The sequence below is a fragment of the Pimephales promelas genome, chromosome 12 (assembly GCF_988280905.1).
Source record: "Pimephales promelas chromosome 12, fPimPro1.hap1.1, whole genome shotgun sequence".
Lineage (NCBI taxonomy): Eukaryota > Metazoa > Chordata > Actinopteri > Cypriniformes > Leuciscidae > Pimephales > Pimephales promelas.
In genome coordinates, this window is record NC_142780.1 from 21,632,129 (window position 1) to 21,653,024 (window position 20,896).

A 20,896-nucleotide genomic window follows, 5' to 3' on the forward strand; every position below is an offset into this window, starting at 1 on the left:
TTAACACATTGTTTATTTTAGATATTTGTAAAGAGTCCATCTCAAAACAGAGTGGTCTGTTGCATGTATTGCATGTATCTGTTTTTGTAGTTAAATATCAAATTTAGCAAAAAGTCATGCCTTGCATACTTCAGAAGCACATAGTGCAGGTGCTATATTGTCTATATCAGGGTTCCTCAAATCTGGCCCTGGAGTGTTTATCTAAAACCCTAATGAAAATCACATAGGCCTTCTTAACTCTGAAGACATTGATTAGCTTGTTCAGGTGATTTGGGTTGGAGCTAAACAGGGTGGCCCTAGGGCCACGAAGGAACCCCGCTAAGGTTGTTGTGCTTAATCTTTGAAATAAACCTTAATATTATTTGAAAATATTATATTCACATTCCCACCCCTTACTTAATATTAATTGTGCTTAATATTATTTGAAATAATAAAGATAAGTAGTTAAATGAAAGTATTTTTCATTTAACTACTTATCTTTGGGGATTTACAACAAGCTGGAGATTATACTAACTTTAATAAGTTATTCACCATGATTTTAAAAATCAGAACTTGATTTCTTCTTAAGTATGTCTAAGTAAACAAAAGTAAAAAGAAAAGAGCAATTAATAATGTGTTTGTGAATGTTTAGTTGGGCAGTCGTCTTGTCCCCACCTTGACCTAAAATCATTTAAAACCCAGCCTGACTAGACCAGCAGCATGGTTACATTTTTTTTTTTTTAAATCAGAAATCATGAGCAGTTTTTTTTTTCTTTCTTTTTTTTGTCAGGGGCGAGGGGGCTCAGGTGTGCTTTATTGAGCCTGGGAGGTGCCAGGCAGCGCCCTAAAGTCGTGCACACGCACCTGAGACTGCGCGCACCCGTAACATTCCTGAGAATTCACGGACAACACGAATCACGCCTAGAAAGCAAGGCTCGTGTAAACTAGGAAGTCTCCATGTGTGGGTTGACAATCACATGTACATTAGGAAATTTGTGAAAGGTGTGTTGTAATCACACAGTCAGTGAGAAGGGAAACATAATAACAATACATTTGCTACAAGATAGATCTTGCGCTCGTGGTCAGCACAGTGACGACGTGATTGCCCTCCCGAAGGAACCCGGAGAAAAAATAACATATTCCGGAAGTTTACCGACACCTGCAACTATGACCGCCTTAACATGGAAACTTTTCTCTCTTCACGGGGACTAAGCACCACTAGCATCGCCGAGACATTGGGAACACCTCAAACAGGTAACTTTCTGAAGCTTTTCTGTGCTCTGCTCTTTTTGGACTCTGTGGGCTGAAGTTGGAAAAAGCTAAATGGCGTTTAATTGGCTTAAAAACAACAACAAATCTGTTCACACTTGGATGGGTTTTAAAATCATCGCGATAAAGCCCCCATATTTGTTGTTTCGTTTAATCTGATAAATGTTTTCGAGCCAAAATGTTGGTGCAAGACGGTCTGTTATCTCGTTCGGTTTCGTGACAGTTCGGTTCAGATATGCCCGAGCCCATAGCAGACCAGCGTGAACTTGAGTCAGAAATGCGAGACGTCACACCCAGAAAAAAAGCCCGTGTCTCATATAGAAACTTTGAGTTGTATTCTCGTGTTGAACTGTCCAGTCTTGGTTTCGTGTTTCAAACACATACCATAACGTATTTATGGTCGGAAAGGCCGTTGTTTTATGAAGTATTGTTTTAAGTAAATACACTTCGTTCCTCGTATCTATCAAATGAGCTCGAGCGTGTAGCGCTTTGCAACTGGGCTACAGCTAAACATTAACCTTTAATGATCGCCAGCCCAGACCGTTTCCAAACGTGTGAGTGAAAGTAAAACACATATTAGCCCTCTTATTTAGCCCTCTGAATTGTGTTTTATATGTTAGAAAGGTTGGGAAAAGCAGGTGAACTTCTCTCTAAACCTGTTTAGTGTTAGGTCACTGTAATTTCCCTAGTCTCAGAGATATTCTGCAATTGCAGAACAGACCCGTAGAGAGTGCAGGATCAGAATCTGAAGTCTGAATATAAAAGAGTGATTTTATGTTCTTTAATCCGAAGTAACTTCAGGCTGTTAACATGAATTGTCATAACAGTATCAAATAACATATTATTTCCATAGGTAGTATATTTCCATTGGTAACAACAAATGTTAGTATCACATTTTCTAGCTTCTCTATCACTCACCATTTCCCTCTATCAAATTACAAGTACTTTAGTAATGTGAATGTTTTGCACATTGCCAAAGCATCAACACACACTCATGTTTACTTGTTTAATACCAAATTTACATTTACTCATTTAGCTGATGCTTTTATCCAAAGCGACTTACAACTGCTAAAATATGTCAGAGGTCGCATGCCTCTGGAGCAACTAAGGGTTAAGTGTCTTGCTCAGGGACACATTGATGTCTCACAGTGGAATCGAACCCGGGTCTCTCACCAAAGCATGTGTGGTATCCACTGCGGCATCACCACCCCAATTTACACTTTAAAGGTGGCAAACAAGCATTTCTGAAGTGGCATATAATTGTTTCATTGATGCTCTGAGGTAGCATAAACACATTTAAGTTACACTGATACTAGGGCTGAGGTGGGTCAGAGGCAGAACATAGTATAGTATTTTATGCAGCATTATGTCTGTACACTTAAATTTGTCCAGGCACAGAGCAGGCTGCCCTGAACTTCGCTATGTCAATATGCCTTAAATATAAATACTATGGAAGCTTGTTTCCACCACAGAATAGAAAGAATGTAAAAGGTACTTGAGACTATACATCTTCACGATTGCGAGATTGCACTTTATAACTTGCAATTGCAAATTTATATCTTGCAATTCTGATTTTATAACTCGCAGTTGTGAGTTTATATCATACAATTCTGAGAAAAAAAGTCTGAATTTATGAGTTGAAAAAAATCACAATTACCTTTTTTATTTTTTTTGTTTACTCCATAAACAAGCTACCAAAACTGAGCTAACCCAAAACTTTATTTACTTTATAAAGTAAATAAAGTTTTGGGTTAGCTCAGTTTTGAGTTTATGTATTGTTTTTACAAATGAGGACACTGATTTATCACTAAAGTATTGCAAATTATGTACACACATACAAAACAATAATATAAAAAATATATATAAATATATAAATAAATATATATATATATACATATATATATATATATATATACATATATATATATATATATATATATATATATATACACATTTAGCAAGACATTAATGAATGTTAAGTCAGTTCTACTAACATTGAATCAACTGGTGTGTTTGAAGATCCAAGCTCTCCTTTCCATATAAATTTGGCCTTGACGGATGCATGACTGTCCTCCCCATAACACTATTTTACTATTGTATTTATGGGCAGAGAAATTATTCCTGTGTCTCACTCTCAACCTCAGCAGTGAGAAACTTTCTTCTTCTTTCTCACCTCTTCAGGCAATAAACTAGTCCATGTTTCTGGACATTGCTGAGAGAAAAGAAGAGTGCGAAAACAATGCAAGAACATGATTACACCTAGGAAGAGAAAAGGATGATTAAAGGGTTAGTTCACCCAAAAATCGAATCATTATAATAGTCATTAATTACTCACCCTCATGTCGTTCCAAACCCGTAAGACTTTCGTTCATCTTTGGAACGTAAATTAAGATCTTTATGATGAAATCTGAGATATTTCGGTCCCTTCATTGACCGCAATGCAACTACCACTTTGACGTTTCTGAAGAGACAGTCGTTTGAACAGTTTCAATTTAGTGATTTTATACTAAAATCACTAAATCTGTGATCTATTTCTTTTCCTACAGTGTGTTTTTATGTTGTTTTTTACGCCTTATTGCGGGATGTGTGTCATAGGCACTGTGCTGACAGGATGTATAATTACAGTTATAAGGGATTTGCTGAGGTCTCGTCATCTGACCAACATGTTTTTAAATGTCTGTTGCACACGGTATGACAATATGCACTGTATACATTTGTTTCATAACATTGGAACGGTATGTACAGAAGTTCTATCCTGTCACATTATTGTATTACAGGGAGTCATCATCACCTTCACATTTGGAATGAGTTGTTGCGTTTAACCCGTCTTGACTCCTTGTTTTGGCAGGTGTGTATATGTGAGTGTTAGGAGATGACATCCCCGTGGTGCATGCTTGGAAACAAGATCACTGCTCTTGGACGTGCTGATCTGTCCAAACATACACACATGTCACGCTCTGGCCTACTGTGTGTAGTGCTCTTCCCTGATGGCACAACCCAAAATTTTACTGTCAGTGTAAGTATAAGAGTGTATACAGATGTGTTGGGATGGTTGGATGAGCGAATATGTCTGTCAAAGCCCTAGAGAGAGAGAGAGAGGGGTAATGTCAATGTGCATGTGTGTATGAGCTTCCCTTTATTGGCAGTTAGAGGGTGGAGATGGATATTACACTGGTGCTTCTCTTCTCATGTTCCATATTGCACTGCTGCAACCTTGGCTTCATATTCTGAAGGACACCCACCCTTACGTGCACACACGCACATTTTTCAGACCGAATGAAACATATAGGTCAGTCATATAGGAGTCAACAGAATATAGGGTCTTAGATGTTAGAAATAAGGGCAGAGGGACTGAGGACTCTGCTTCTGCTTGACAACTGTGGAGTAATGAGTTAAAATTAAGAACGATTTTTTTTTTTAGATGTTGATTCATGTTAACTGGTTTGTGATTAGGGCAGTTATAATTGGATGATATTTGGCTATTTATTTTGAGATATTATTTGATATTGGCTGATAATAAAGTGACTTGCATCATTGATAAAACATTTCTATTTAAAAAATATGAAGCAGCACAACTGTTTTTAACATCAATAAAAATAAGAAGTGTTTTTTGAGCAGTAAATCAACATTAGAATGGATCGTCTTATTTAAATAAAAAACTCTTATTGGGCCCACACTTTTGCAGTAGTGTATATATCAGAATTAAATGGGCCACCCTGCTTTCTAGATATATCAGCATTAGTTATTAAAAAAACATATTGGTTGACCACTACAAATACAGTAATTTGATATGTCATTGTAGCCTATGTGAAACCATGTAGAATATGAACACTTTATAAATATTGGTTTAGTAAACTGGTACATTTCCTAATGGAACAACATGTGTTATTGTTTCACAGAAACACGATGCTGGTCATCTGCTGTTCAACTTGGTTTGTGAACACCTAAACATAGTGGAGAAACAGTACTTTAGCCTGCAGATCAGGGAGGACACATCCAACTCTCCGGTAATTGAATGTGTGATTGTTTGCAAGTGACCCAGAAATAGAGAAATGTAATGCCCTGTCTTAAGAAACATTAAAGTTTCAGTGACAACTGATTATATGTCATTTCAGAGGTGGCTGGACCCCAACAAACCCGTTAAGAAACAGCTGAAGGGTGAGAGAAACTAGACACAGATACAGTTGGCAACCTGGAGTCAATGGATTTGTTTAAGTGACAATTGTTTTGGACAATCACAATATTGGCTATTTCACTTTACATGGTCATTTTCCCTATTTTTACGTTTACATTCCTCTTTGCCATGTATGATTTAATTTTGATTTAAAGTTAATTAAAATAAAAAACTGTACATTTAAATAACACTGTTAGATGTAATATTTAGCCATTCTTAAAATTACTGTGTTTTTTTTGTATTGTACAATATAATGCTGGGAACCCTAAATTGTATTTAAAGCTGCAGTCTATGGCTTTTTTGGGGTTAAAAATGATCCAAAAATACATATTTAAGAAAATGCATAACCAGCCAGTGTTCAAAACTATCTGCTTGCATTAGCTCGATTCAAAGCGGTAAGCTTGTAATATTGTTTTTAATTCCAGAGGAACTGTGGATTTCCACCATCATTATGTCACATCTATACACATAAAGGAGGAGTTTCAGCTAGTATAGCTAGTATATTGCGTGTGAGGTTGTTCCAGGTGGAGCTTTATAGCCTTTTCACCTAAAGGATTATTAGGAACACCTGCTCAATTTCTCATTAATGCAATTATCTAATCAACCAATCTCATGGCAGTTGCTTCAATGCACTTATGGGTGTGTTCCTGAGGGGCGTGTTTAAGGCAATCTCCTTATTACGTCCGCAAGGGGTAAGACTCATGCTGCGTCCCAATTCGCTTACTTATACTACGCCCTAAAAGTATGTACTCTTTTTGTGAGGAAAAAGTACATACTTTTGAGTGTGTAGCAAAAGAGTAGGCAAGCTTTGGGACATACTATCACGTCATCTTTAACGGACGGCTCTGTCGCGTGCTGCGTGCATCCTGTCACCGTAAACTGCCCTGTCAATCATCTTGTCACAGTTAAAATCCTCCATTCTATCTAATTTTATTTCCTACCGTTTCGGAGAGCACGTTCATCTGCCAGTTGTGGGTCTTTCATGCTCTCCTCAAGTGTTTGCAATTTGAATATAATGATGCATTTAAAACGTAATGGCTAAACGTGTCTTTACAAAAGTTCACAATGCTGCTGCAAATGCAATATAATGTGGACAACATTGAATAAATTCATTTTCGTCAGGTTAGATACTGATAATTAATCACTCAAAGCTCTTTATCTAAACCTCTCTACACAACCACGGGGACTCGCGCGTCCTCCGTATCGACTATGTGTCTGTAGTTTTTTAACACTTTTTACTCGTGTTTGTAGTTCTAACCGAATCCTTGTCCAACGCGCACTGGTTCGTGGGCAATATCAGCCGTTAGAGTGTGCATCGATCTACACTTCGGATTCTGACCGGAAAAAGTAGACCATCCGGGTATCTTTGAAACACTCATTTCAACATACTACGATTTGGGACGTACTAATTCTGTTTTCGAATACTATTTAGGACGGCTAGTATGCGAATTGGGACGCAGGGTCAGTAAAAGAAGACTGAAAAAAAAAAAACAGGCTTCCAGCAGGCTGTCGGACCAAAAGAACCGAAAAAAAACCAAAACAAAACAAAAAAAACAAAGAAGATAAACACCATAAATTATGAACATATTTAATATAATTAAGAGTCATCACCAAAAGTAGATAACAATAAATTAAACTACATTCATTTGTGGGGACCACTGGCCCAAACAAATACAAATAATAAAGTAGGCTATATATTAACAAACAAAATCCAGAAAGGATTTCTGATTTCTGGAATAATCTGTGATTCTGAATGCCATCATCGACACAGGCACGGTGACCGACAGCCTCACATCTCAAACTCCAAATTATGATTTAATGGATTTGATTAGGTTTCTGGGGGATTGCCTAAACTTTTTTAGAAGTAGAATGCTTTTGAGCTTACATTGAACTTTGATCAGTGAATATCTGTTGTCTCCGCTATTTTTGTTTTAGGTTCTTATCCTCTAACTTTGTCTTCTGCGTTTTCTCTCCCACTTTTATTCCCTCAGGTTCTGCTCCATTCTTTTTAATATTTAGAGTGAGGTTCTTCATCTCTGATCCAAACTCCCTCCAGCATGAGCAAACCAGGTACATCTCCCTGCATATGTGCAAATGAGAAATGTTATGTATATAGGTTTTTTATGTGTTTAGAATGAGAGGTTTTCTGACCCTTATTTTGTTTTGCAGGCATTTTTATTTCTTGCAAATTAAGAAGGACATTTGTGAGGGGAGGTAAATGTTGATTTGCTTTTGCATCTATACTGCATCTACTGTACAATATTTAATCTAAAGACTCTAATGCTTCCCAAACTTCATTTGTTGGATCAAAAATACAGTAAGAATATTAATGTTGAGAAATATTATTACAACTTAAAATAACTGCTTTCTATTTTAGTACTTTTTAAAATGTATTCTATTCCTGTGACGCAAAGCTGAATTTTCACATCATTACTCAAGTCTTCATTGTCACATGATTCTAGAAATCATTCTGATATGCTGACTTGGTTTTCAAGAAACATTATTCTTATTAGCAACGATGAAAAAACACCTTATTTTTTTCAGGATTTTTTTATGAATAGAAAACATAATTTATTTGAAATGGAAATCATTTGTAATATAAATAAACTACTTTGAACAGTAGTGTATTGTATTTCTTGTACTCTCATAATACTGTAAATTTTGTTACTGAATAAGTGATGGAAATGAGAAAGTAATATCAAATTCTAACTGCAGATAAGTTATACATTTTTTCATGTTATGGCTGATAACCGGCATAGATGGCAGGTGTTATGCTACCACTGATATAAGTATCATAACATAATTTACATGATAAAAGATGGATAACTGTTGTAACTGTTGAATACCAAATATTTTTCAGAGGAATTATATATGTAATATTTCTTTCTTTTATTTTTATTTTTTATGAATTTAATGATTAAAAACACCAGCAACCCACATCATTATAATAGATGCGGGATGCTGGTTGCATCATCCTTGAAAAACAGGTGATTCTGGTTACAGAGTAAAGCTCACACAGTATTGTGTAAAAATACATAGCTATGGACATTTAAATACCAAATATTGACTGACAAAATAAATAAACAATGTTGACAAATACTAATAAAAAAATCACTGATGTCACAACAATATATTTTGTATCCCAAAATATCATGATGTGTTTTTATTGCAGATTAAAGTGTCCTTTAAGCTCAGCTGTGGTACTGGCTTCTTACTCTGTTCAGTGTAAGTTGAGAAAATGATGCCACCTCACTTTGTGATTGGCAGCTTTGCCATAGAAACATTTGACAGGGTTAATGGCACTGTCAAAAATAAAGATTACTGAGCAAAGCATACACAATAACTGTTTCTCAAACATAGCATTTTAATACTCCTGTCTGATTGACAGCTGAGCTTGGAGACTATATTTCCGAAACTCCTGCCGGATACCTCAGTAAGACCCATTTTCTCCCTGACCAAGACCAGGAGTTCCTTCTGAAAGTGGAGTCGCTGCATCCACAGCATAAGTATGTCAGCACACACACACACACACACACACACACACACACACGGGCACACACGCACAGTTAATAAATGTGTCTAAATGTGTTTCAGAGGTCTGTCTCAGAGTGAAGCTGAGCTGTGCTATTTGAATACAGCGAGAACATTAGACCTGTATGGAGTGGAGCTACATCACACTCAGGTACTATTTGAGTTTAAAATCCTGTGTTTTTCATAATTCTAAAATGGCAAGAAATAATGGGTAATGTTTATAAGCTATTGAATAAAATGTCTTAAATCCCTGTCTATAGGATGTTCGTAATCCTGCCCTCTGGGTGGGGATTACATCAGGGGGTGTGGCCTTGTTTTCCCACTTAATTTGCTCCAGTTTTTTCCCATGGTAAGTTTTGACCAATCAGATCCTTTCTGGAATGTTTTAATTGCGAATATTGATTTATGTTCATTACAGAATGGGCTTTTTAAGCATCTCAAAGCTATTATAGATTGTTTGACAGCTACAGATCTGTTTGAATCTGTACGGTGATTATCATTACAATGGGTGAGGTACAAAGACTGCAGAAAAAGTATAATTGCTGTTTTATGTGTAATTAAGAGTCCTGGAAACTGTAACCCATATTTTTATCCTGGTGGTCTTTGTTTTTGGTGAGGAGCATGCTTTTTAAATGACTGCCTTTTTTCAGGATTAACATCATCAAAATTTCATTCAAAAGAAAAAGGTTCTTTGTCCACCTACGCCGGAAACATGTAAGATATCCATGCTTAATCATTCTCATCCTTTGAAACAAAATACAGGAATTACCATATTAGAGCCAGATACCTATTGCCTCAAAGATGTTTAATACTGCAAAAAGCAACATCTATGTTGTGTTTTTCCTTATGTTTTTATTTCATACAGGGTGAGCTAGGCAACCAAGTGGTGTCCCTCTTAATGCCAAGTTCACGCGCCTGTAAGAACGTGTGGAAATCCTGTGTGGACCACCATACGTTCTACAATAGGAAACCCTCTCACTCAACTTCAAAACTTAGGTACACAGGCAGTCACGACGGAGCCATTCTAAAAAATGACAGTGTTCTTTATTGCTGGAGTTAATTAGAGTTAATTGCTACCTCCACCAAATGAGAGTGAATTTAATTGCATTTATTTTTGTTCAAGCTCTATCCCACTGTACCGAAAACTGATTGGTGAGAAAATGTTGAACCCTGCAGTGAGGTCCATCTCAATGGAACACCTAGAGACCAAGAGTCTACCCTCACGGTCACCACCCAACACACCCAACTGGTAACAATGCTCAGATGCACTCAAATGTATTTCATTTTTATGGCAACGAATGAAACCTATTTAATGTGTTTTTACATTTTTTTTTTATTAATGCTTTTTTTTAAATAACAATTAATACTTTTATTAATCAAGATGCATTATATTAAACAAAAGTGACAGAGAAATTTATAACATTGCAAAATATATAATTGTAATATATATTTTAAACTTTGTGCATATGATGTTTGTTGAGATGTGAATATTAATACTAGGTGCAGCTATATATATACCGAATATTTGTATTTATTTATGCTATTTATTTATTTTTTCTTTGTATTATTCTTGTTATTTTATCACTTGAAATCTCTTATTGTCTCAGATAATGTTCCTTTTGTTATGTTCTGTGAAAAATATAAATAAAAAGTAAAAACAAAACAAAAAAAACAACTTTGTGCATGTGTTGTAGTATTGCTTTATTGTGTTTGAACACTTAAGTTTTAGTGTGTTTATTGAATATATATATTTTTTATTTTAGGCGAAGTCCTCGTTTGCGCCATGACATCCGTAAGCCACGTCCATCATCTGTAGACAACCTGACCAATGAAATGACCTATGTGACTGAAAGTGAAGACGTGTTCTATACTTACAGGCAAATTTACCCTACACATGCTAATGCACACAGTCTTGCAAAAAATACATATACTGTATGCTCATAGTAAACTTTTAAAACAACTTGCACTGAAGGAAAAGTCAGGAGGAGGGGAAGACGAGTGGTAGTTGGTCTCATGGTGATGACGTCATCACCGAAGAGGATGAGTTGCACGTCTGGGATAAGGTGAGTGTTATTGGACATGATAACCAATGATGCAAGATCAAGGGAAATGTGGTTCACAACAGGGTCGAACTTCAAAGCTTCTCCGCATATCTTTGCAAAGGATCATTACATTAAAATGAGTGGTTGAAATGTAGAAGGTCCCTGTGGCACATTTCACTGTGGATTGTTGTTATTGATGGATGAGGCAATTAAAAACTATTTAGATCTGCAGAATATATGGAAATGCAGAAAAGGGCTGTTATTTATTCCAGCAGACATTTCTTCAGGACAAGGCAGCAAATTTTGACTTTTATTTTGTGTGAAAAGTCATGAGATTCACCCTGGAACAGATTTGAATCCATAATAATCTGTGATTTGGTCAGGAGCACCCATTGATTGGATTTCAGACAAGCAATCAAAACGTTGCCAAATGCAACAAAAGACTTTTGTTTGTCACTCTCTCAAATCCAAACACTACACTGATACTACAGTCATGTTGATGAGTCACTGAAAATATTTCTCACAAGACTAGGGCATGAATTTTTATTTAAGTCTGAGACGACAATGAAAATCCGGATTTTTTTTTTTCCCCGACTAGAAACGAGTAGGATTTCAGAAAATTAAAAGATCAGTTATGACGTCAAATTAAATTTTCGCTTGTTCTTCTATGGTAGCACAAAATGTTCTTTGGATCATTCTCAAACCATAGGAGAATATGATCATTAACTTGTTAGATCATACAGCTCAACTGCTGCTGTCTTTAAAGAAAAATGAGGACAGTCAAAATACTAAGACATTCTGTTAATTTCTTTTCACTCAAAATGACATGCCGATAGTACAATTTTGGTGGTCTACCAACAAAAGAACAATATTCTGTAGACCCGTTTAAAGCCCTCGGTTGTTGTTTGTAATATTTGCTGTTAGAATGTTGTGAAAATGTCTGAATATATGCTAGTATTTCATTATTTTGTAGCTATCATTTTCTGAACCTATTCCTGTCCTATGTGTGCAGAGTGTGACCGCTGATGGAGATCTGCTGCTTATGAGGATCGGCCCAGACCAAGATGGGAAGTTTGGTTTCAATGTCAAAGTGAGTTGGTAGTGCTACATGATACAGTTTGCGTATTTCTCATCATTGCTTTATGAGTTTTGTCTGGGAGATAATGTGTCAGGCTAATATTGTTGGCTAATATTTAGGGAGGCGTGGATCAGAAGATGCCGCTGGCCATCTCTCATGTTAACCCTGTGTCTCCGGTAAGCCATAAAAATCCCAGCTGCTTGTGCATATGAATGGGTTATTGGTTTTTAAATTTGTACAAATATTGTCCGTTGCAGGCTGGTCGCTGTGTACCTCCACTGATGGAGGGAGATCAGGTGTTGTTGATAAATGGGCGGGACATTTCAGAACACACACATCAGCAGGTGGTCATGTTCATCAAAGCGAGCCGAGAGTCGCACAGCAAGGAACTTGCATTGCTGGTGCGCCGCAAAGGTCTCCACTTGTCTTTGTATCTGGGCAAAACAAATGCGTTTTGAGGGGGATTCTTTGTTTTTAACTTTTATCTTTGACGTCCAATCAGAAACAGCAAACAGCGTTTGTTTACAGGTGTCTCTTTGCGAGCCGAACCCACCCTACAGTTAGGTGAGGGTCTCACTCTTCCGGGTGAAATATCCCCAGTGTCCACCCGGCTGTCTGGAGAGACACTAGAGGAGTCCATGACTCGTTTGGAGAGGGGGTTGGTCACTGGCACGCTGCTTCTGCACTTTGAGGTTGGGGCATGGTAACATTTTACAGCATGTCTTAGGTTGGCGTGTGTGTGCATTGCTGATAATTGTCATCCGTGCATGTATGTGTGTTTTGCTACTCTCAGAGGTTGTACAGGAAGAAAGAGGGAATGTTAATGTCTTGTGCAAAGCAGTCTGAGAATATGGACAAGAATCGGTACAAAGATGTATTACCATGTAAGTTGTATTGCTTTATCTGCCAAACAAGAACATTTACCACATGCTACAATTTATAATTGCGGCCTGTAACTCCTATGTTCACAATATAGCAAAGTAATGAGTGTATTTCTTCTACAAAATGAGTACTTTATGGCTGAGTTGACAATATTGATTTTTAAATCACAAGATGGATCTTCTGCTGAAAATTAAATTTTGTTTTGTTTTTAATGTCACAAGGCAGATCTCTGTAGCAGCCATAAGTTTAGCCATTTTTTTATATTTTAACAACAAATTAAAGTAGAAACTTAATTATATATTTAAAGTTTATATAAAAACTGTGTGCAATTTAAATGTTTAAATACAACTACATATTTTGTGTTGATTATTTAATCTAAAAATAAATAGTGCATTAATTTAATAGTTTATGGAAACCTGTATGGTTTACAGCATTGGTTGAGAGTTTTTCTTTAAGAAAAAACTATCCAAATGTATCCACATGTATTCTATACTGATACTAAAAATCGATTTGTGAAATCGGTTTCAATACCCAACCCTAGTTATTTTAAATTCATTAAAATGTTAGTCACGCAACCTGACTTTCAAACGCAATGGAAGTCACTTTAGATAAAAGCAAGAGCATAAATGTAATGTAAGCTAGGTGAGCAACAGCATCCAGGACTGTAACTTTCCATTTATAATTGATAATAAACACGTTTTTGGGGGGTTTCAAAACATTTGAACATTTGAACATTTGAAAATTCAAAGAATTTTAAGCAAAGTTGTATTTTACAACGAGAGAGTGGCTACTGGATGACCATGATGAGATTGAACAAAGCTACCACACTGGATTAGATTAGGGCTAAGGTCAAACGTATCATTTTATTCATTTGTGTATAAGCTTTCGTTTTTCGATTGAGGCATAATGCTCTTTAAAACTAGTCGGTGGAGTTGTTTTCACATAATCCGCAAAGCCCTCTTCCTCATTCTCTGCTCATTCATTTCTTTCAGATGACATCACCAGGGTGGTGCTGCAGGAGGAGGGGGATGATTACATCAATGCCAGTCATGTGAAGGTATGGATCGGTCCACGGCCTACCTCATTTTATTTCGATTTAAAGTGCCCATTTTGTCCAATTTTAAAGTTTACTAATGTTGTTGATGTTTAACTGCATCAAAGGTTTCATTTTCTCATAATATACATTATTTTGCACATCACCACATTTTCAATGCTTCTCAAACGACTCGTCAGATGAATCAATCTCTCTAAATCCCTCCTTTCTGCAAACTGATCTGCTCTGATTGGCCAGACAGCTCATTCTGTTAGGATTGGTCTATCCTGTACAGAAAACAAAAACACCCATTGCCATAACAACGTCAGCTGTCCTGAGGCTTCCTACACCATAAACTAAAGACAGTAATGGACAATGACGATATTTCCGTATAAATCCGAGCGCAATCTTGATGATGAAACACTGGAAGAACTATTCATTCAACCCGAACCTCCATCACAAGGACAACTCAAGCAGGACGTTTCTCAGTGATTCAGGCTATTCAGTTTGAGGCACGTTATGAGATGTTAAAACTGTAATTCCTCTGTAATTAACAAGTGCGTGTCCATCAACAAACCAATTATTTTACTTGTATATTTAGAGAATATATTTCTAATTTATTGCGGTTAACGTGGAAACTGCATCAATAACAGTGGATACATTAGCTGAGCTCTAGCGTGAATGACTGATGTAACATAAACGGTGAAACAAATCTTGCTCCATGCTCAATCTTTCATCAAAGTAGCGAGAACAAGACAATTGTTTTAGGTAATAGTGGCCCACAACTGATTAGCAGAAGTATTCCAGTTAAGACGGTAATAATGCGAGTTAACCAGTAAGCAGCAGGAGACCAACACAATATAAAACTCAAAACTAAGGATTTTGTTTTTGTATTACTTGTAACACCATCTTTCAAGAGCAAACGGTTTGTGAATCCTACATTGAATTCAGAGATTTGACAAGCAGTCGCCCATAAAATAAAGGGAACACAGCAAAAGTTTAGGATTGTGGTAAAGATTCATTTTAACCACTGATTCTTCCCATGCTCGTCCTTTAACTGTCTTTACCTTCACAGTCTAGAGCACAGCTTCTTCTCGACATGATGCTATCCAGCATCCACATTAATCAACTGCAGTGTTTGAGGGGGTTCAAGTTTTCCCTGGTCTCTGTGCGCGCAATAAGTGTGTGGGGGGGTATGCTAATGTTTTGTATTGACGTAACAACAAAGCGGCTTACGACTCGACTAACAATTAACTTAATTGCATCAGTCGACTCCTACATTTGAAAAACAATAACTTTATATAAGGTCCACTTTCGTATTTAAAACTTTGCAGGATGTTTTCATGCACGTAGAGATGTTACACACTACATGAAAGGGCATTTTCAAAAATACAAAATGGGGCAATTTAATATTTAATTTTTCATTGTTTTTTGTTTTTAGTTGTGAATAGAAAGTTATGGCTCTGGATGACATAATGAAGACTTTGGTGTGTGTGTGTGTGTGTCAGACTGAACCAGCAGGTTGTATTTTGAGGTACATAGCAGCTCAGGGTCCACTGCCGCACACCTGTACACACTTCTGGAGGAGTGTGTGGGAGCAGGACGTCAGTGTCATCATCATGCTAACCACACTGACTGAGAGAGGACGGGTACTTCAACGCATTTGCACACACGTGTTCTCCACACACATTACACGAAAATGGTTAAATGGTACACACAATGTGAGTTACAATGTACTGCAATATTAATTAACATTACACACACACACACACTCACTCACTCACTCACTTTTACAAACAGGCACACACACATAACACCTAATCAGACGATACCCATCACACACCTCCAGTCCCCCAAGGACAGCTTATTGTGAGTTCCGTATTCTTCGGCTCGGCTTGACTGTTGCTTGGTAACCAAGCACTCTGCATTCTTTTCCAAAGGGATGATTTAATAAACTCTGTGAGTGAGGGAGGGAGAGAGGGAGCACAATTGTGTTTTTCTTATTTATTTTTTTAATGCTGTGCTGTGCTCAATATTCTCTTCCATTTCCACAGACCAAGTGCCACCAATACTGGCCTCATCCCCCTGAAGCGAGGGATTATGGGTATCTTCAGGTGTGCTGTCACTCAGAGGAGTGTAACCTGGCATATGTTACTCGAGAACTAACACTCACAAATACTCAGGTAACAATAACAGCGTACATAGTTTTAAAGGGATACTCCACTTTTTTTTTTGAAATAAGCTCATTTTACAACTCCCCCAGAGTTAAACTGATGAGTTTTAACTTTTTTGAATCCATTCAGCCGATCTCCGATTCTGGCGGTACCACTTTTAGCATAGCTTAGCATACATCATTGAAGTACACAAGACCATTAGCATTTCTCCCCAAAAAATTACCAAAGTGTTTCGATATTTTTCCTATTTAAAACTTGACTCTTCTATAGTTACATCGTGCACTAAATCAGACGGAAAATGTAAAGTTGCGATTTTCTAGGCTGATATGACTAGGAACTATACTCTCATTCCTGCGTAATAATCAGGAAACTTCGCTGTCGTACCATGAGTGCAGCAGGCGTAATGTTATGACGCAGCGTCTGAAAATTGTGCCCAGCTTCCAACGTGACGGGACTATTTTTTTGTAGTCCTCGTGCCTGCTTCAACAGGAAATACATCACAAGAGAGTAAAGCAATTTCATGGTATTACATAGTTATTACACATTACACACTTGTTACACACAAGCTTGATGTGTGAGAGAGAGTCAACATTTTCGATGGTAAACATGGCAACCAGGTCACGTTCACGTACCGCTCCGTTCCAGAGCATGGGACTGTGCGCGTACATGTAGATTCACATACATGCTCACACTTTCACAAACAATCTATCATTGCTGGAGAACGGAGACCCATCTGTTGTCTCTGTTGGTGGGAGATAATCTCAGCACGGACAGCAGACGGAGGTTACATCACACATTTGTCGTCCATATAGGGGTATGTGTGTGTGTCTGAGATGAAAAAAATAAAGAAAAGGAGAGAGGAAAGAGATGATTGGGGGGTACAGGAAAAATGCCAGTGAGTGAGTGTTCGTACCACACAGATTGCAAACCAATTATTCCTTTCTGCCCGATTTGTCACCACAACTGAATTATTTTTTCCACTTTGGCCTTCAGACTGTGACTCATATTCAATAACTTAAAGATCACTTCTTCTCTTTCACCCACTTGTAAGATCATGATAGAACTGAAGGGGAAATTAAAATGTCAGTGTATTTAGGTAGGTAATTCTGAGCAGAAATGGTGTTTTAAAGAATGACAGCATACTGGGGCCTCGTTTATAAAATGTCTCATCAATCTGATTTGCCCCCAAAATCAATGGATTTCATCCTACGTCAAAAGTGAGGAACAAAATGGGATTTATAAAGGCAGAAACTGATGTATATACTGATCTTATACTGTATGCCATATGCCAACAGAAAAGCATGTGTTTGACGTTTTTGCAATCATATATTAATCGATTATGAAAACGTAAAGTAAATAGGCAATCACCTTATGCATTAATATTATTTTATGGTAAATTTCTTAATTATATTGATTGATTTATATAGCCTTAATGCTCTCATTCTTGGAATATTTCATATAAAATATCCTTCTGCACAAGGCAAAACACAAGCATGTTTAGACTTGTTTGCAAACTCATTCAAGCATTCTGTTGCATTCAGCCTCGCCCTCTCTCTCTCTCTCTCTGTCTTTTTTTTACAGTCAGGTCAGCAGCGCTCGATCACTCATTTGCAGTATGTTGCCTGGCCAGATCATGGGGTTCCAGAAGATTCCTCAGACTTCCTAGATTTTGTCCAGTCAATGAGAAGTATGAGAGGAAAGTCTGTGCCTCTTATGGTCCACTGCAGGTGAGGGGACTTCCAGCATACAGACACACGTATGTTACCAGGTGCTCATCTTACTGAGAGAATGTTTTTCTGCAGTGCTGGAATCGGGCGGACGGGTGTTTTGATCACCATGGAGACTGCCATGACACTGATGGAGAAGGAAAAGTCAGTGTATCCCCTAGAGATCATTACATTCATGAGAGAACAGAGGGCCATGCTGGTTCAGACATCGGTACAAACGCACACGCAGACATTTCAAAAAGTTGAAATGTGTCATTTTGCACCAACAAACAGTTTTTCAAAAGTTTCAAATGTTTTCTCTGTTAAAGGGGTCATATAATGGTACATCCACTTTTTCAAGTTGATTGTACTGAAATGTGTGTTGGCAGTGCCTGTACACAACCAAGATATAATCTATCTAGTATTTTTGTTTTAATCTTCTTTAATGTTTTCCCCTGCCTCAAATTGAGCTGACGTCAATAAAACGGACGCCCCTCCCACGATTGTTGATTGACAGTAGTGTTTCAGCACATCCTCGCCCTCAGCGAGCTGTCATCATAGTCCGCCATTTTTGATATGCTGAAGCAGAACAGCGTCTTAGCGATTGTGGTGTTCTGTTCTTGGTTGTAATAACGAACACAGTCATTTTGATGTTCCTAAATTCGAAACGCTGAAGAGGCAGTGGCCGAGTTTTGTTTTCGAAGGGAATATTCCCTTCGAATAACGTCACTCCTTTCATGTTTGCATGATTCGTGAATCTTTTCTCACCACCAGACTGCTTTATAAACGAGAGTCAGACTCAGTATAAAGCTGGTTTTGCTAAGAGAGAGTCGGAGAAAAAAGAATTTGGTGCCAACTATTCATGTCCCTGCTGCGCCTCCAGAAGAAGTGAGTGTAAAATTGTATATTTTATATTAATCTCTGCAATTCGCTTGCACGCTTCAGTGAGTAAGCAAAGCTCATTATCATTTAAAGGCATATGCACTGAAACGGCGTGCTGAAAATGGAGCTGTTTTTGATCAGGTAAAATGAGTGTTCTTACAATACTAATAAGAATTTTTAATAAGTATATTACAAACTTTTCATTTAGACCCTAAAGAATCTAATTTAACTTGTATGAAAATGGCATTATATGACCCTTTAACAAACTGATAGTTTCACCTCAGATCACATTTCCTTTTCATGCCATGTAATGCATGAATATTTAATTCTCAAAGAATTATATATGTCTTATATTATACATGAATTTATACCGTAAATAATTAAGAAATACAATGGCTGTATCTGAATATCCACACTTCCCGAATCCCTACCATATGATAGGTGATTTTTTTTTTATGTATACAGGTGAAACTCAGAAAATTCGAATATCGTCCAAAAGTTATTTTCTTTCAGTAATTCAACTTAAAAAGTGAAACTAATATATTATATAGACTCATTACATCCAAAGTAAGATATTTCAAGCTTTTGTTATCATTTTGATGATTATGGCTTACAGCTTATAAAAACACCAAATTCAAAATCAGAATATTGTGAAAAGGTTTTCATAGCTGTAAGCCATATTATATTAGTTTCACCTTTTAAGTTGAATTAAACAAATTAACTTTTGCATGATATTCTAATGTTTCACCTGTATGTATCTAAAAGGTTTAGCATGTCCAAATTCATAGTATATAAAACAGTAGGCAAAAAAGTACCTACTACTTGTGCATCAAACAGACTCATTTACTATCCCATGAGGTCATGGAAGATGAGTTGTGCATGCCAGTGAAGCGACACTATTGACACTTAAGGTCATATGACAATGACAAGATGACAGAAGTAGTATGTTCGGATTACTTTCACTCAACATACATTCATACTATATACAACATACTTTAACAGTCGCAATGTAAGTACTTATTCTTATACTAAGAAGTACCTACTTAGATACTACATGATATTTGGATGCAGCCAATGACGTATAAAGAGAAAGGTCATTTAGAACTATGGAAAGGGTCCACTGTGATCCCTTATGGTGGTTTAGATGTAAAATCATACCCTGAATGGCTAAAATGATTTTTGGATCAGAAGTGTGAATATCTTAAACTGATTTTATTGGATGTGCTGTCATTACTTATGCTGTGTGTGTTTTTTTTTTTTTTCCAGTGCCAGTTCACCTTTGTGTGTGAGGCCATTCTGAGGGTGTACAGAGAGAGATTCAAACAGAGCTCAACACCTAATAGTTGATGAGAAGAGAGGGACGGTAGAGGAGTTTTTAAAAACAGAAGTGAAGGAAGAAGCTCCGCTGCTGTGATCCGACTGTCAATAAAGACGGGTGAAAACAGGGCAGGGAGTCGAGGGTGTGTCTGGATAAAGATGGATGGACAATCTCTTCTCTTGCTGTGGCTCTCCTGACAGCTGTGCGGATCAAGGAAGAACATAAAGCACTTTGAAATGTATAAGCTTATAGGACCCCACAGTACACATGCTTTCTCTTTCTCTGTCCCACACACACACCAACTGCTCTATTTGGTTGAATCTCACGAAATCTGTCAAGAAATGTTCAGGTCACATTTAACCCCAAAGCAGAGGATTTTTTTTTTTTTTTTTTTTTTGCAGAGATTGCGTAAAATAGAATTTGAAACGTCTACTTTAAGAAATCTTTGTTTTCTCTCTTTATTTGTAGATCAATTAAGCAAAGTCCCCACCACCCCATTCTAATTTCTACATGAAATCATCTGCTAATGTATTTTTTCTAACTCTAGTACAGTAATGTTTTTTGCTAGTATTTAATTGAAATCAATCCATTTTAATTTTAGATTGAACAAAAAATGCTACCATGATGAATAAATACTTTAAAATGTATACACAACTTTATTTTTCATGTTACAATAATACGAATGAGCCTACATCAACAAATCCACTACAAGAATGATTAAATTCGCCTGTTAATAAATAAATAAAATGTCTCATTCTTATCACGTAGTGCCTCTTCTCTTATTCATGATGGCTTGTGGGGAGCTCGAATGAGCGTGCGTGAAATGCT

At 37.0% G+C, this 20,896-nt stretch overlaps 1 protein-coding gene across 1 annotated transcript; it reads left to right on the forward strand.

The window, feature by feature from the left end:
• Window positions 1-850: 850 nt before the first annotated feature.
• On the forward strand, window positions 851-20,828 carry ptpn3 (protein tyrosine phosphatase non-receptor type 3). Its single transcript, XM_039680023.2, has 26 exons — window positions 851-1,233; window positions 4,097-4,264; window positions 5,148-5,255; window positions 5,364-5,406; window positions 7,414-7,492; window positions 7,592-7,636; window positions 8,595-8,647; window positions 8,811-8,928; window positions 9,017-9,104; window positions 9,214-9,302; window positions 9,604-9,667; window positions 9,819-9,949; window positions 10,077-10,202; window positions 10,717-10,830; window positions 10,926-11,016; window positions 12,008-12,085; window positions 12,193-12,249; window positions 12,331-12,487; window positions 12,602-12,765; window positions 12,867-12,957; window positions 13,948-14,012; window positions 15,497-15,637; window positions 16,043-16,171; window positions 17,744-17,889; window positions 17,965-18,100; window positions 20,017-20,828. The coding sequence occupies exons 2-26, from the start codon at window positions 4,121-4,123 to the stop codon at window positions 20,095-20,097; spliced, it is 2,538 nt and encodes an 845-aa protein (XP_039535957.2). The 5' UTR covers window positions 851-1,233; window positions 4,097-4,120; the 3' UTR covers window positions 20,098-20,828.
• Window positions 20,829-20,896: the final 68 nt, after the last annotated feature.